At 47.6% G+C, this 15,687-nt stretch overlaps 1 protein-coding gene across 1 annotated transcript in view; it reads left to right on the forward strand.

The window, feature by feature from the left end:
- The window catches only part of CACNA1E (calcium voltage-gated channel subunit alpha1 E), a 312,718-nt gene that overhangs the window by 81,450 nt on the left and 215,581 nt on the right, over positions 1–15,687 (forward strand). The window contains exons 4-5 of the mRNA XM_047754407.1: positions 13,307–13,410; positions 14,915–15,067. Of these exons, the coding sequence (XP_047610363.1) occupies positions 13,307–13,410; positions 14,915–15,067 (257 nt within the window). The remainder of the gene's footprint in view (positions 1–13,306; positions 13,411–14,914; positions 15,068–15,687) is intronic.

Genomic DNA, 15,687 nt, shown 5'->3' on the forward strand with positions numbered 1-15,687 from the left:
CCTGGTTTCTTTCATGCTCAGGGGCCATGAGCTAATTTGCATCGCTGGCAGGGTAAAAATAACTTCAGAGCTGAAAAGAAAGATCATCGCCATTGAGTTAAATTTGGACCTTGGGTGTCAGCACTTGTACAAGGGGCAGCAGTCCCTTCGTCTAGACGCCGTTATTAATGAACTCGCTCCACTGTCCCTTATAAATAGCAGAAGGTGCTCTTTTAAATTCCTTTGTGAGAAAATGCCCATGCCACTTCGGTCTTTGGCTGGGAGAGCAACCTCTTGATTCCTCTAACAAGTCAGCGTTTTATTTTTTCACCGTGAAAGTACAGTTAAAACCCCTCGCTTTGTTTGTGCTTCCATACTTTTATCAAATAGATTTGGGCAACCACGAAAGCGTTCTTGTGTATAAGCACAATTCTTTTTAATTATTAAAATTGCTCGTATTTTCGTATTCCACATGGGTGGTATGGGATATGAGATGACTCAGAAGTACTGGAATGAATTTTGGTTTAATGATGCTACAAAGTAAAAAGCATTTTGTTTTCTCTGACAAAATAGCTCCGGTTCAGCACTGCAGACTTGATACTTTAGATCGACTTTGTAACTGCCTCTTTATCATCACGGTAATTGTAGGTTTGTCGTCTGTGCAAGTACAGAAATTATCGGGGTATTTTTTTTTTTTTAATACTTGTCATCCTAGAAGACAGAAAGGCATACGCCTGTCATACAAATCCATCTCTCAGGTGTTGTAGGCAGAACTAGGAACGTGGAACAATGGACACATATATTTTTTTCCTAAAATTTATGGATCCATGATTCGTCTGAAAGAGTCATTGATGTGAGAATGTCTATAAACTCAGATTCTTTCAGCCAGATATTTCCCAGACAGCCAAAAGACAAAAAAATAAGAAATAAAAAATAAAAGTCCCCTTACCCCAACACACTGAGAAAGTAGAGTTTTATTACTTAGGCTTTTCTTTTCCTCCTGTTTGGAAGGATCCAGTGTTAACTCGCACTCATCAGCATTTGCTGCCTAGAGAAGAGGCCTCTGACTCTCTGCAGGATCATGAATGTGTATAATATTTCTGTCTTTCTGAAGCCAAAGAGGGAGCATAGTTTCAGTATCTTAGGAATTAAGCCACTTGTTAGGGTGACATCAAGGAAAAAGCTAGTACATCCTCTGATGTATCGGCCCTATGCCAGGGACATGTTTCTAAGTTTTTCTTTGTTTTTAATGTATCCTGCTTACCTCTCGTCTGACCATGCCAGTTATATCAATTTCTTTGCTTTGGCTTCTTATTCAGAGGTTATTATCTGGACAGAATAAGTGATTGGGTCGTGGTGAGTGATGGAAGTTAAACCTGGACTAGTTTAAGCCAGAAGGGGCTTTTAAGGGAAGAGATGTCTCACGGGCCCACTAAGTTGCAGAAATGTCAGGAAGTAGTTGGGCTTCAGGAATGGCACGATCAGGCAGCTGTCTCCAGAAGAATTCCTTCCTGCCTTCATCCCTCTCAGCTCCAGGGGATCAGCTTTATTCTTCTCTCTCACGGCAGCCAGCTTTGTTCTGGGAGAGAAAACATGGACAGCTACAGCCTTTTATTTTATGGCTTCTGTTTTATCTTGTAGCTGCTTCAGAAATGTTCAACCAAACTCTGGTCCTACGTCCACACATCCTATGGACCCTGTCCCTGAACCTAAAAGCTGGCCAGCAATGTCACATAAGAACATTAGAATTTTTTGAAAAGAACTGTAGAGATAGAGGTATTGTTGGAGAAAAGGGAGGTGCTGGCTGTATGCACCATAGGCGGCCACTCAGTATGGGCAGTGCTGGATGATACAACTGGTGTCTGTGATCTGCTCTTGGCGTTTGCTGGTGCATTCTTCTCCCGAGGCCTACCTAAGGGGCTTGGCCCCCACATGGATACTTAGCTGGGTTCTGTTCCTCAGCCTAGCCCTCTCCCTGGCTAGCCATATCGCAGATGCTTGTTCCTGGTCCTGAGGGAGGCCTGGGGAGAGAACACGTGTGGGTGGTAGATCAACAGAAATCCCTCCCCACTACTAGCAAAACAACTCAAAGAACATGTATTTATGTTAGCGCATTCCTGTAATGTGGGATTTCCCTCTCCAGCAATTTTCCTTCTTTGCCAACTCTCTGAAGCACAGTTTTGGTAACAGTCATACCATGCTGCAGGCACAGGACACCGTAAGGCCCTGCAGAGAGGCGGCTCTGTGGACATCCGGGAGAAGGCATTTGTCAAATATATGTGCCTTTGGGCTGTAATTCCAGCTATTAGCCATCGTCTTTTGTAGCTCCTGAAAGCCCTCCAACTTAGGAATCTAAATGTCCGCGTTTGAGTCTCAATTTGACCATTTACTCTCTCCGTGACCTTGGGCTAGGTCTTGGTGACCTTTCTCTCTGTGAGTCTTCTTTAGTCTCACCCTTAGAAAATAGGGGATAAAGGAGCTGCTGTGGAAGAGGGCTATGTAAGTTGTGACACAGAGAGGCAGCTTTCTCTTATCGTCATTGTCATTCCCTGGTTGTGCATGACAGTCAGTTTCTACCCAGTGCTTTTGGCATTTCTCCTTGCTGGGTCTGGGTAAATAATCAGGAACTTTCTCATTAAAAAGAAAGAAACCTGGCCCATCAGTGGGAGCTTGGCCTCTGTTTCCACTACACTGAGGTTCAGCTGGTTAAACCCTCCTATGTCTGTTTCTCTGTCCTTCCCTGTGCACCATTGGGGGAAACTCTTCTTTTCGATCAAGGCTTCCTTTGGAGACACAGCGGGATTAAGGTTTAGGCATCCCCTGGGAACTGTTTCAAGGAGAAAGCAGAGGGGATTTCATCATTTCATCAGCAATGGTCAGTGGGGACCTGTGGCTGGGGGTCGTCCTGGCAACCTCTTCATTTCTGCGGGAGCGGGGCTGCGTGTGCTTCTCCAGAGTCCGTGGGGGAGTAGGTGTGAAGAACACGCATTGTCTTTGGTCTTAATGGCAGTGGTTCTCAACCAAGGGTCCCCCTGGAGGACATTTGATGATGTCCAGAGACCTCCTTAGTTGTCATGACCTGGCAGGGGGTGGAGGAGGGGGTGCTGCTGGCATCCGGCGGGTAGAGGCCAGGATGCTGCTCTACATCCTATAAGGCGCAGCACAAACTCCCTACAACGTTGGGTCTTAAGTGTCAGTACAACTTCCTCTCCTTGATGTGACACGGCGTGATTGTCCAACTTTCTTTTGGTGGGAAAGGAAAGAGGAATTGTATGCTGTGATGTTTCTGCTTATCAAAAGGCGTATTTGGGGACACCTTCATATTCGCTAGGATTCTTAATGAAACTTAATTAGGAACCCCATTATTTTATAATCCAGAAAGTTGCCTGCCTTTTTTTTTTTTTTTTTTGGCTTTTTAGGGCCGCACCCGAGGCATATGGAGGTTCCCAGGCTAGGGGTCTAGTTGGAGGTGTAGCCACCATCCTATGCCACCACCACAGCAATGCCAGATCCACATCTGCAACCTACACCACGGCTCCCAGCAATGCCAGATCTGTAGCCCACTGAGCGAGGCCAGGGATCAAACCTGCATCCTCATGGATACTAGTCAGATTCGTTTCTGCTGAGCCACAGTGGGAACTCCTGCCTTACTTTTATTAACTAGAGAACTACTTGTTCTCTTCTGGAAAGAGGCCCTCTCTATTGGAAACTTGACCCTGCCCCCCTCCTTCCTAGCCTCCTAAGAAATATTAAGAGTTCTTGGGTATTATTTATTATTTGAGGACTTAGAAGAAAGGCCATGCTCCACTCTGACCCAGGGCAAAAACCAAACAAAAGCAATCAACCAAGGAAACAGAAACAAACGGCTGTCTCGGGATGGTTTTGAGGTTAGCCTGTGTGCCTGTGGTCTCTTTAAGACTGCCGTTCCCAGGGTCAGTGAGATGCTGACACCACTTCAGGTATCACAGGAGGAAACAGGGTCTCACCTAGAATGCTGTGTCTGCAGTGCTTGGAAAAGCACAAAACCGTTCAAGGCAAACTGTCTCATTGTTCTGGGAAGCCACCAAGAATGGTGCTGTTGAAGCAGCCGTTCGTATTAGTCCATCTCACTCTCATTGGAACAGTCTCCTTAGAGAAAACGTGTGTGTGTATCGGCCGGTCTCTACATCTGGGTTTTTCGAACGGTGGCCCAACCCCATTTGAGGGTCATGAAAGCAATATAGTTGGTTAAACAAAAGATAGCAAGGAAGAATCCAAGAGAAAATACGAATGTGTTACACGTAGGAGGAGTAAGTTATTTTATGAAGCATTATACAATTACACGAGTAGATGCCCTCTGGCTTGTGGTGGAAAATGTATTTCTTATTGTAAGCGCTGGTCAGAAAGGTTGGAAAATCATTGCCGTTTATGTTGTTACTTTGGTTCTAAGCTTATGGGTCAGTTGAAGCCCCACAGGATATTTTACCTCACACTCCAAGGCCCCAGGTCCATGACCTGTCCATTCATAAACCACGACGCAGGACGATGGGTAATTGGCTTAGACTAATCTAAGCGCACCCTTTAGGGCTGGAGAGGGGCCCAGCCTCCCCACGGGGCTTGGCCAGAGGATGTCTCCGTTATCTGGGACGATTACTGTAGGGGAGGCACACAGCAGCTGCTGCCCCAGGTGGGGCTTCTGGAGCTAGAAGGTGACATTAACCCAGGTACAGAGACCAAGGTAGACACCCAGGTATAGAAGATGGGGCTGGGGAGGCGATGAGAGATCAATGGTGAAATCAGAGAAATTCTTTGGCACCCAGAGTAGCAGCGTGAGTAACCCGATGTCCTGTCACCAAATATAAGCCTGGAGCTTTGGAGCACTGCCAGTCTTGGTCCAAACCTCTGACACAGCCTATAAAGTCTTCTTGATTTGACATGTGTCCAGTGGCTTCGGCCTCTCCGCCCTCCCTTCTTCCCTCGATCACTAGGTTCCCGTCATGAGAACCCTTGATTTGAATTTTTCAGGTCTGCCAATCCCCTTTCTGCCCCTGGGCCCTCTGCCAGCTGGGAAGTTCTTCCCATGTTGCTTCCTCTGGCCTCCTCGTTCTTCACCTTTGAGCTCCTGTGCTGTGTCCACAGGAAAGCCTCTCTGCTCTGACTTTCCGCTTCCTGTAACTGTGATCTACTTTGTGTCTGTCCTTCATTAAGTTTCATCAGGACAGTCATCATCTCTGTCTTGGGCTCCATCCTAATGCCAGCATCTCCTGCATAGCATACACTCAGTATGTATCAGGAGATCGCATAGGTGGGGTCTGGGCTCTGGGATGGAGCTAAGCCCGAATGGGATCAAGGGGCCCCCGCCTAAGGGCAGAGGAAGAAGAGGAGGCGGCTTGAGGGACTGGGAACTGGCTGGGCCTGACACCTGTTTTTTTCTGTCCAGAAATGAATTTTGATCATGTTGAATTTTGGAGAGGAGAATCTTGTCTCTGTGTGAACAGTTTTAATAGTCACTGACTCTTTGGAGTTTTTCAAAATAAAGTATATATAAATTGATGCCCAGATCAAATCGCACTTCCAGTAATTTTTTAAAAGAAATGGAGAGGCACACATAAGGTGTAATTCCATAGATTTCTGATAGGTCCTCATTACTTGCACACGTGGCTAAATGGATGTCCATGTCCCAGGTGTATATACAGGTGCCTGTGGGCTCAGTCACAGGTCCACGGACAAGCCCAGCCATTCTGTCCCAACAGGGATGTATTAGTACTCGTTTCTCCTGAGTCCAAGGCTTTTCTTGGGCACCACTCTTGCATATCATTAAGGAAGGAGCCGAGGTAGATAGAAATGTGAAAGGCAGTTTCTGCCATCAAGGAGCTGGCTTTGAACCGGAGTTATGAGGATCCACGTAATTCCTGCTAATGATCAGGCTTTTTTCCTAAGATGCAAGAACAGTATGCGGTCAGGTGTGAAATGTCGTGCAGCTCTGGATGTTCTGAGAAAGGGGAGATGGATGTGAGCTATGGGGCTGTAGCACCATCAGGGTGGGCTTGGACGCACAGAGTTTTAGAGTGAGAAGGGGTCCAAGAGCGCCCTCTATCTGACCATCTCATTTTCTAGATAACAGATAAATTCCTTCTCTTCTTCCTCCAAAACACCTATTTATTAAGTACATTCTATGAGCCAGGCTGTCCTGGATATTGTCGTTTTTTTAGTTATCCCAGGTCCAGCTTCCCTCAGGGTCCCTGATCTCCTTTTTGGGAGAATCTTTTGTCGTTTGTGTTATTGCTGGGGGCCTTGCTTATCTTGAAAGGGGTGGAGGACTGTCCCAGTGCAGCCAGATGAGGGGGTGAGTGGACATGTGACTTAAGCGCAACCACATGCTTTTTCCACCGGCCTTATATTCTGGCGACATTATGGCAGTAGTTTTAGTGGGCAGGTATATCCACAGTGGCCTAAGAATAGGATGTCCTGGATATTCTGATCATTGCCAAGTGTATTAGTTTCCTGTTGCTGCTGTAACAAATTACAGCAAACTTGGTGGCTTAAAGAAAACTTACTGTCTTCAGTTCTGGAGGTCAGAAATCCCAAATCCATTTTACTCGGCCAAAACCAAGGTGTCCGCAGGGCTGTGCTCCCACCAGAGGTTTGAGGAGAGAATTCCTATCTCTGCCTTTCCCAGCTTCTAGAACTGCATTTCTGGTGGCTTTGGCTGGTGGACCCATTCTCTTCTTGCTTCCCTCCCCACATCACCTTCTTTCTAGTCACGTCTTCCCTGTGCCTCCCTCCTACAAGGACGCTTGTGCTGCTTTTAGGGCCTATTTAAAATACACTTCCCATCTCAGAATCCTTAATCGCATCTGCAAAACCTCTTTTTGCCTGGTCAGGTCACGTTAGGTTCCAGGAGTTAGCATCTGGATGGCTTTGAGAAACATTATGCAGTCAGTGACCCCAAAAGGTCTGCTTTCCTGTTTTCCCAGCCTGGTTTCCGACATGCCTTCAACTCTGGGAGCTCCTCGTATCCTCTCCCTATACTTTTGTTTGTTTAAGAAACCTAGAATTGGTTTCTGTGGCTTACAGTCAAGAACCCAGCAGGGAAACTCAGCACTCTGTGATGAACTTTACAAGCCGTACCTCTTTTAAACAACATCAACTCTCTTAAGAAGGCATGGACCCCATGTTGCAGATGAGAAAACTGTAGCACGGAGAGGCCTTTGCATAAGGCCAGACAGCTGGTGTGAGGGCTGAAACTGGTATCGAGATCAGCCAGTGAGACGGGAGAACGTGTGTGCAACTCCTTTCTCAGAATCCTTGTGCAAGTCTCTTTTGATTGTGGACCTTTTCCAGGAACAGGCAGGGTTTCAGCTGGGCCCTGGAGCCTGGAATGAATTCCTTAGACAGGGGAGAGATGGTGTGAGGACGGTTATCCAGGCAAGAGGAGAGGCTGGAGAGTAAACGATGAATGGGATCCTACTATGTAGCACTGGGAACTCTATCGAGTCACTTAGGATGGAACACGTAATGTGAGAAAAAAGCATGTGCGCATATCTGTGTAACTGGGTCACCATGCTCTACAGTAGAAAAAATATATATAAATAAATGATAAAAAAAGGAATAAGCAAGGTTTTCTTTTTTTTTTAAAAAAAAGTTAAAATAGTATAATCATTTATGTTACATTTACTGTATAGAAATAAAGGAAATTATGAAGTCAAAAAAAAAAAAGATGAATCCAAGAGATGCGGTAGAGGAAGCATAGGATGGACTTTGGTGCCTCATTGGAGCTAGAATAATGAAAGAGATGAAGGAACTGAGCCTTAACGGAAAGCTTTGCAGTGACCATGAACAGCCCCCTTCTGGCTGCTATATCCTGCTTCCAAGGAAATGATATCCTGCCTCCACTCTGGGTTGGGAAGCCAGCTTGGAGTCGGTGCCTTCCAGCCTCCTCGCGGTCTTCTCATAATATGGGCTGGATACACACCTAACACCCTAGTTGCAAAGATATGGACAGTGTGGTTTTCAAAGGCGAACGAGGCTCTCCCTTGGGAGTTCTATGGTCAGAGATAAAACAGGTGATTTCTGGAGCTCAGGAGGGAATTCTAGGCCTAATGATGACCTGCCTGGGCTTGTATCTCCTTTCAGAAGAGAACTGGAATGTGGGCAGTTCTTTAGGGCTGGGGCAATCACTGAGAGGGAGGCCCTTTTCTTGGTCATTTCTGGTCACCACTGAGGTAGAGTGGCCAAATTTAGCAAATAAAAATATGAGATGCCGAGTTAAATATTAATTTCAGGGAAGCAAGGAGGAATGTCTAGTGTGATATTTGTACAAGGCTTCCGGGCACTTTCACCCCTGCATGTGTGAAGTGACATACACCTGTGCAAAGAGACAGTTAGACCTGGCTTGACAAGGAGGCGGAGACAAAACCCCAACGTCAAAAGGAGTGCAGGGTCGAAGGATACTTTGGGTGATGACGTGGGAAGAGATCATTGGCTTGTAATCACCCGAAAGTATCCGCCTCCCCGCCCCCCCCATCATCTGCTGTGCTGAACCCCTGTTTGACAATCAGGCCACATCATCAGGAGGCCACTAGCCTCTGCTTTCTTCTCACTTGCTCACACCTGTAAGCAAAAATGATGAGCTGTGACATCTTCAGGAGACAGTTTTTGAACTTCCACCGCATGTAGATCGCAGCCTCTGTGCTGAGGCTGGTCAGAGGTTGTGTTTGCTCTCTGACTCTCCTCTACCTCGGGAATCAAGCGATGATCAGCCCCCTCTGGGTACAGAGCTCCCCACCAGGCTCTGTGCTCATGGGGACAAAAGAAATGGAGCACACTGCCTCTGCTCCCGAAGAGTGCACGCGTATGCCTCTTGGCACGGCAGAGAGCTTAGCTTTTATTAACTGGGAATTGGACTCGTCCTGGTGGCCTCGTTCTGGTCTTGTGGTGCACGTGTCCCTTGCTGTGTGTGGATGGGGATGTGGCCGTCACCACCTGGGGCACGGGGAGCCCCACGCCCTGCTGGCCCTGTGAGAGATGCTGGCTCACATGTGGAAATTAGCGGTTGAGGCCTTGGAATGAAGGAAGCCAGGTTTACTGGCTTGTCTGGGGACCACCCTCTGTGACCTTGTTATTTTTAGTGATATGCTGGACAGAGGAACAGGGGAGGTGCCTGAGACAGAGAAGCCAGTGGCTGGCACACATGGCCGAGTGGGAAACGATGGGCTTGGATCTTAGACGAGGATGGGTGTTCCTGCCTGCTCTTGCTGTTTATTAGCAATTTAACTTTGTTGCTGAACCTCAGCTGCCTCCTCTATGAGATGAAGTCAATAGTGATATCGGGATAGTTTGGAAGATTTAATGAGATCATATATCTGGAAGATGCTGGCGTGTAGGAACCCTGTGTCTGGCGCTGCAGCATTTCCCCTTCTCATAGCCCTTTGTAAACACCTCTGTTGCAACACTTTTCACGATGAATTACGATCCTTTCATTTCTGTATCTGTCTCCTGCTAGACTGAGGGACCAGGGCCTTTCCTACTGGTCCCTTGCCCTGAGCCTCCTGCGCAGGGTCTGCTCTGGATAAGGCCCAAAATCGTGCTGAGCTGGGGGCTCTTCAGTGCTTGGATTTTGCTGGGGGGCAAGTCTTAGAATCTAGAGTCTTCCTCCTCCCTTTCCCCCCTTCCCTAACTCTCCCCCTGGGGGCTGGACAGCTCCTGTCCTGGGGGATCTGTTGGCGAGCAGGCATCTTAGCAGTTCATTGAAGAACCTCATTAGACTCTGACATGCTGGCGGTCAGGTTTCCAGAGCACCCCCGCCAGATGCTCAGACAGGCCTGCGTTTGAGGAGCAAACCAGCTCTGCGATCCTCATCTTTCCTTTGATAAGATCTAGCGTTTCTGCAGTATTTTTGTCCATTTGACCCCTGCTTCAGCACGTTTATTCCTGCCCATTTATTCAGTGCGGTTTGATCGGTCGTGCATTTATTGAGCACCTTTTGCCAGACCCTGGGCTGGGGGTGGGGCGTGTCGGGATGAGGAAGACAGGATCTCTGGTTGAGCTTTTCCAGATCTCAGAGGGGAGACTGGTGAGAAAACAGAGACTTTCTGTAGGATGTAGAAAGGGCGCTGATGGCTGTGGGCACAGAGTTTTATAGGAGTACAGAATAGGGCCCTTTTCCTTAATTATCTTTTCCTCCATTGTTCCTGGAGTTCCCATCGCGGCTCAGTGGTTAACAAACCCAACTGGTATCCATGAGGATGTGGGTTCGATCACTGGCCTCACCCCGTGGGTTAAGGATCTGGTGTTGCCGTGAGCTATGGTGTAGGTCACAGTTGTGGCTGTGGTGTAGGCTGGCAGCTACAGCTCTGTTTGGACCTCTGGCCTGGGAACCTCCATACGCCACTGGTGCAGCCCTAAAAAGGCAAAAACAAAAGAAAAAAAAAAAAAGAATTTCATCGCTCCTGTTTCTTTCTAACAGGAGCCAAATTGGATTGGGGAGCTGAATAGTATTTCCTGCCCTCTAGGAGGATTTGAATACTAGGAGGCAGCCAGTGGCCATGAGCATCCGCCAGAGGTTCAGCTGTTAGCCCTCCTGCGCTGGATGAAAGAGAAGCAGTTCAGGGGCTGGGGGCGGGAGTGGCGCACAGGGCCCCAGGGGCATGGCCCTGCCTGAGGTCTGTGCGGCTTGGAGGACCTGGGGCTGTTGGTTCAGTTCAGGGCTGCACTTGGTGGAAAGGGCAGGGACACAGCTCCGTGGCTGGCTGCAAACAGTATTTTTGCTTCTCTCCCTGAAGTCAGCTTTGCTTTTCTTCATCCCATGTGAGCCTCCGTGTTTCTCTGGCATTTGCTTCTCCATCAGCTTCCCTTCCTTCTTTCCCTGTCTGCTTTCGTCTCCACACTTCTCATCACTGCTCACAGCGCCACCCTCTCCTCCTCCTTTTCCTCTATCACGTCGTCCTCTTTACGCTCCTGCCTATTTGCCTTTTAGCATCATCCTTGGACTCCCACCTCTGTGTTCCGTAGGGTACCTTGTTCAGCTCAGGGTTGGGGAGGAGATTTTCATTTTTCATGGCCCTTTTTAGGATAGGAAAGAGCATCTCCTGTGTCTGGGTATCCTAGGAAACAACTCTGATTTCCAAAGGGGGCCAATTCTATCCACTGTGTCTATAAGACAGCGAACCAGAGGGAAAGCCGACCCGGTGTGTGTCCCAGGACTCAGAGCACGTGCCCCTTTCCCAGCTAGGGATCCAGGGAGCAGTGAGCCCGCAGTCCTGGGGTTCTGGCTCTATCTCTGTGCCCATCCTTGAAACTTCTCTTTCTCTCCCTCTTCTTCCTTTCACTTCTTTTGATTTCTGTCCTGTTTTGCAGTCCTCTTTTCCATGTTTCGCCTCGCTCTCTCTTCTCTTTCTCCCTACTTGTTACTCCCTCCTGAATGTCTCTCTTTGGCCTTGGAAAATAGAGTCAAAACCAGTGTCAGAGGAGTTCTCACTGTGACACAATGGGATCGCCAGGGTCTTGGGAGCACTGGGAAGCAGGTTCGATCCCTGGCCCGGCATGGTGGGTTAAGCTGCAGCCTGAGTTGCCACCGTGCCTTGGATCTGATCCCTGGCTTGGGAACTCCATATGTCACGGGGTGGCCAAAAAAGGGGGAAAAAAAGCAGCATCAGAAATTCTGCTCTTCTAAAGTCCCTCCTTTTCAGATGAGAGGATGGAAGTTTGGGTTGGGAGAGATGGAGAAAATTTGGGATGCTTGCCTAGCTCCTGAGCTGCTTTATGAGACCCAGCTGGCTTTCTGGTTCCAATTTTGAGGTTGGATCAGCCTGGAATGACAGATTGCAGTTGAAAGAAATCACCATCGGTCATTTAAGTCACCTTCAACCCAATGGGGGACCCCTTTTCTCTTCCTAAAGCAGAGTTCTTCTGTCGGTGCCTGAACCTTTTAAATGTTGGGGAGTCACTACCACATAAAGCAGCCCACTTGGCTGTTGGCCGGCACTGCTTGTTTCAAAGTTACTGCTCATAGCTATAATCTTCTGGCTCTGTGTGATCTGTGCCTGTTGATTCCATATCTACTTTCTAGAGACAATACGGCAGAAACCTTTTGTTCACGTTCTCATCCAGGTACCGAAGGCACTTCAAGGCATCTTCTTCGGAGCTTGAAATATTTAGGAGAATTCCCCCAGAAATAATTAAATGAAATAACCATTCTCGGACAATATAGAAAATTCAGTTTTCTGAATGACTCATTCCCCAATAGTTCCATATAGCTAAAATTGTGCCGGTACTCTCTAACAGAAAGACAACTAAAATTAGACAAAGTTGCAACACCAGTATTATTCACATTCGTGCTAGCTCTCATGTCTCTTTTGCACACTGTGGTTTACAGAACACCCGCAATATTCAAGACCATGTCACAGTAGCTCTGTAACTAGGCCATGGTCCTCCCCTGGTTTGTAGATGAGGAGAGTGAGGCTCACAGAGGTTGACTTGCCCCAAGTCACCCAGTTCTCAAGTGCATGAGTCAGGACAGAAACCCAGTTCTTCTGGCTCCTCGTCTTCTGCTGTGTCTGCCATAAATACTTAAGTGGCTTTGTCTTTCCAAAGCACTTGCAGTGTCATGGGATTATAGGAAATAAATGGTCTCCTCAAGACAAGGTACCTGGTGTACACAATCTAATAGGATTGTCATGGATTTTTGTATCGTGTTCTCTGTGTGTGTGTGTGTGTGTGTGTGTGTTTCTGGATATGGCTGTGGAAGTGGAAAAGTCAGAACCAAGAAACCAGATTCAGGTCAGGCCGTGATTTGGAGCAATTATAAAAATACTGTATGGCAACCGGTGAACTTATTCCCTAATTGTAAGCATCAGTGTGATTGATTTGTTTGCTTAAAAGTCTAAGTGTCAGGATAGAGAAGCATGAGTTAATCCAGAGAAATTTCCTGAAGGAGATAGGAGACAGAGGAATCTCAGAAAATTTTAAAATAAAAAATATAAGGACCTTGATAAGTTGGAAAGAAGGGAAGGAAATTGACAAGAGGCAGGGAAGAGGGTAGGGGACAAGGTTTCAGGGCAGGAATGAGACACACACCAGGGACCTTGTGTTTTACTAATAATTTGGATCTAGGCTTCTAATGTGATGATAAGTTTTCCTCCTTAGCAAAGTGAAACCCAGATGAGGCTAAATTTAATTCCACTCGGAATCACTGGTGATTCACCCAAGCTCAGGTGCACCCACACACAGCTGGCATCAGCTCTGCGTGCTTTCCAGGCTGATCCTCCTTTAACCCAGCTTTCCCCATGAAACAGGGGGAGAAAGCCAGCCTGTGGTAACCTCGACCCTTTGTGTCTCCGTCTTGCAGCATCCTGGCCACTGCGGGAACCCACTTCAACACACACGTGGACCTGAGGACCCTCCGGGCCGTGCGTGTCCTGAGGCCCCTGAAGCTCGTGTCAGGAATACCTAGTGAGCACCCGTCTTTCTTCTTTCTCCTCTGCTGATAGCTTTGCTGATGTGTCCTCAGCCGGATCCAGGGTCTAAGATAACTGGGGATAAGCAGCAAATAATTTCTCCTGGGAGAATGCCCCAGGAGTAATGAATAGAAGAGATGCAACAATCACATTTCATTTTAAAATGTAGCAGATTTTTTTTCAGTTTCAAAAGGATGAGGGAGTTCCCTTGTGGATCAGCAGGTTAAGGAACAGCATTGTCACTGTAGCGCTCAGGTCACTGCCATGGCATGGGTTTGATCCCTGGCTCAGGAATTTCCACATGGTGCAGGCGTGCCCCCCCCCCAAAAAAAGACAAAGATCTTACAGTATAGGAAATTTGGAAAGCAAAGGAAATGATACAAGATGAAAATGAAGAGCACTCGCTATTCTATCACTAAGAAATAACTTTCATTAACATTTTTGCATATTTAAAAATTTTTTCCCTGAATATTTTCATGTAATTGCAATCATACTGTACCTTTGGTTTTGGATCCCATCATAAGCATTTTCTTTTCCTAATATTAAAAATTCTTCAAAAGCACAATTTAAAAAAATCTATATTATAATCTGTCTTATATGGGTCATGACTTAAGTCACTTCTAGGTTGCTATTCGTTTATTTATTTTTTTTCCTCTAACCAGAAATAGTGCTACAACAAACATCTTTTTACTTGCGTATTACTCGAACCTCTGATTATTTTCTTAGGATAAAATTCTAGAAGTACAAGTTTTAGGCCAAAGGATTTTTTTTTTTTTTCCTCTTTAGGGCCACACCCACAACATATGGAAGTTCCTAGGCCAGGGGTCAAATTGGAGCTACAGCTGACAGCCTACACCACAGCCACAGCAACTTGGGATCCGAGCCACATCTGTGACCTACACCACAGCTCATGGCAGTGCTGGATCCCTGACCCACTGAGTAAGGCCAGGGATTGACCCCACACCCTCACGGATGCTAGTCGGGTTCCTTTCTGCGGCATCACAACGGGAACTCCCAGGATATGGTATTTTATGTACAGAGGTTGTACTGATGGTGCTTCCCCACCAGTGGATGGGAGAGCTGGCCCTGAGAGAGTCTTGGGGAAGAGGACCTTTGGCCTTGTTCTTCCAGACTTACAGCCTAGCAGGTCTGGGCCTCATTCCCTCTAGAAAAGAAGCACAGGGTAATACGTTTCATCTACAAGAGGAATTCAGAAGACAACGTGGGTGAAATAAAGAAGGGACGGGTACTGGGCGTGCAGATGATCAGGGGATGGGCAAGGCAAGGAAGCCGATCCCTGGGGGAAGGGATGATGGCAGCCTTTGGCTGGACTCGTCCTTCTTATCCCGTTGAGAATTGCTGAATCATCTCAGAACCTGGGGTTTGTGTCCCCTGAAGACTTGCCCCTGTTCTCCTAGGAGAGGGTGAGCCGAGCCTACGGTGTCAGGCGGTGCTGAGTGAGCGAGGGCTCCGCTTCCCATTCTCTCCCTGCCTTCCAGGCCTGCAGATCGTGCTGAAGTCCATCATGAAGGCCATGGTGCCTCTCCTGCAGATCGGCCTCCTGCTCTTCTTTGCCATCCTGATGTTCGCTATCATCGGCTTGGAATTCTACAGTGGGAAGCTGCACCGAGCGTGCTTCACGAACCATTCAGGTAGGGTCACTATCTCCTGGCTTCTGCTGCTTCTTTTCCTCTCTTCTCCAGTCCCTGGGATCGGTTCAGGGCATTCAGAGGCTAGTTAGAAGAGTATGTCCTCTTCCAACCCTGCAATCAGAATCCGCCATGTCCTTGTCTTCCAGCCTAGACTAAGATCTGCTTTGGGTGCCACTCTGGCGAGGCAAGTCACCTCTTAGGTTTCTAGTGGGAGGATTTCAGCGAGAAGCTCTCCACTGCCCCATCCCTTGGTGGAAGGCTGTGAGAATGCATGTTAGAAACCATCTGCCTGATGGAGTTCCCATCGTGGCTCAGTGGTTAATGAATCTGACTAGGAACCATGAGGTGGCGGGTTCAATCCCTGGCCTTGCTCAGTGGGTTAAGGATCCAGCGTTGACATGAGCTGCGGTGTAGGTTGCAGACGTGGCTTGGATCCTGCGTTGCTGTGGCTCTGGTGTAGGCCAGTGGCTACAGCTCCTATTGGACCCTTAGCCTGGGAACCTCCACAGGAGCGGCCCAAGAAGTGGCAAAAAGACCAAAAAAAAAAAAAAAAAAAAAAAGAAAAAACCATTTGCCCGAAGGACTACCCTTTGCACAGTGGCCTCTTTGGCCTCCAGCCA

This window comes from Phacochoerus africanus, chromosome 11, assembly GCF_016906955.1.
Source record: "Phacochoerus africanus isolate WHEZ1 chromosome 11, ROS_Pafr_v1, whole genome shotgun sequence".
In the NCBI taxonomy this organism is placed as follows: Eukaryota; Metazoa; Chordata; class Mammalia; order Artiodactyla; family Suidae; genus Phacochoerus; species Phacochoerus africanus.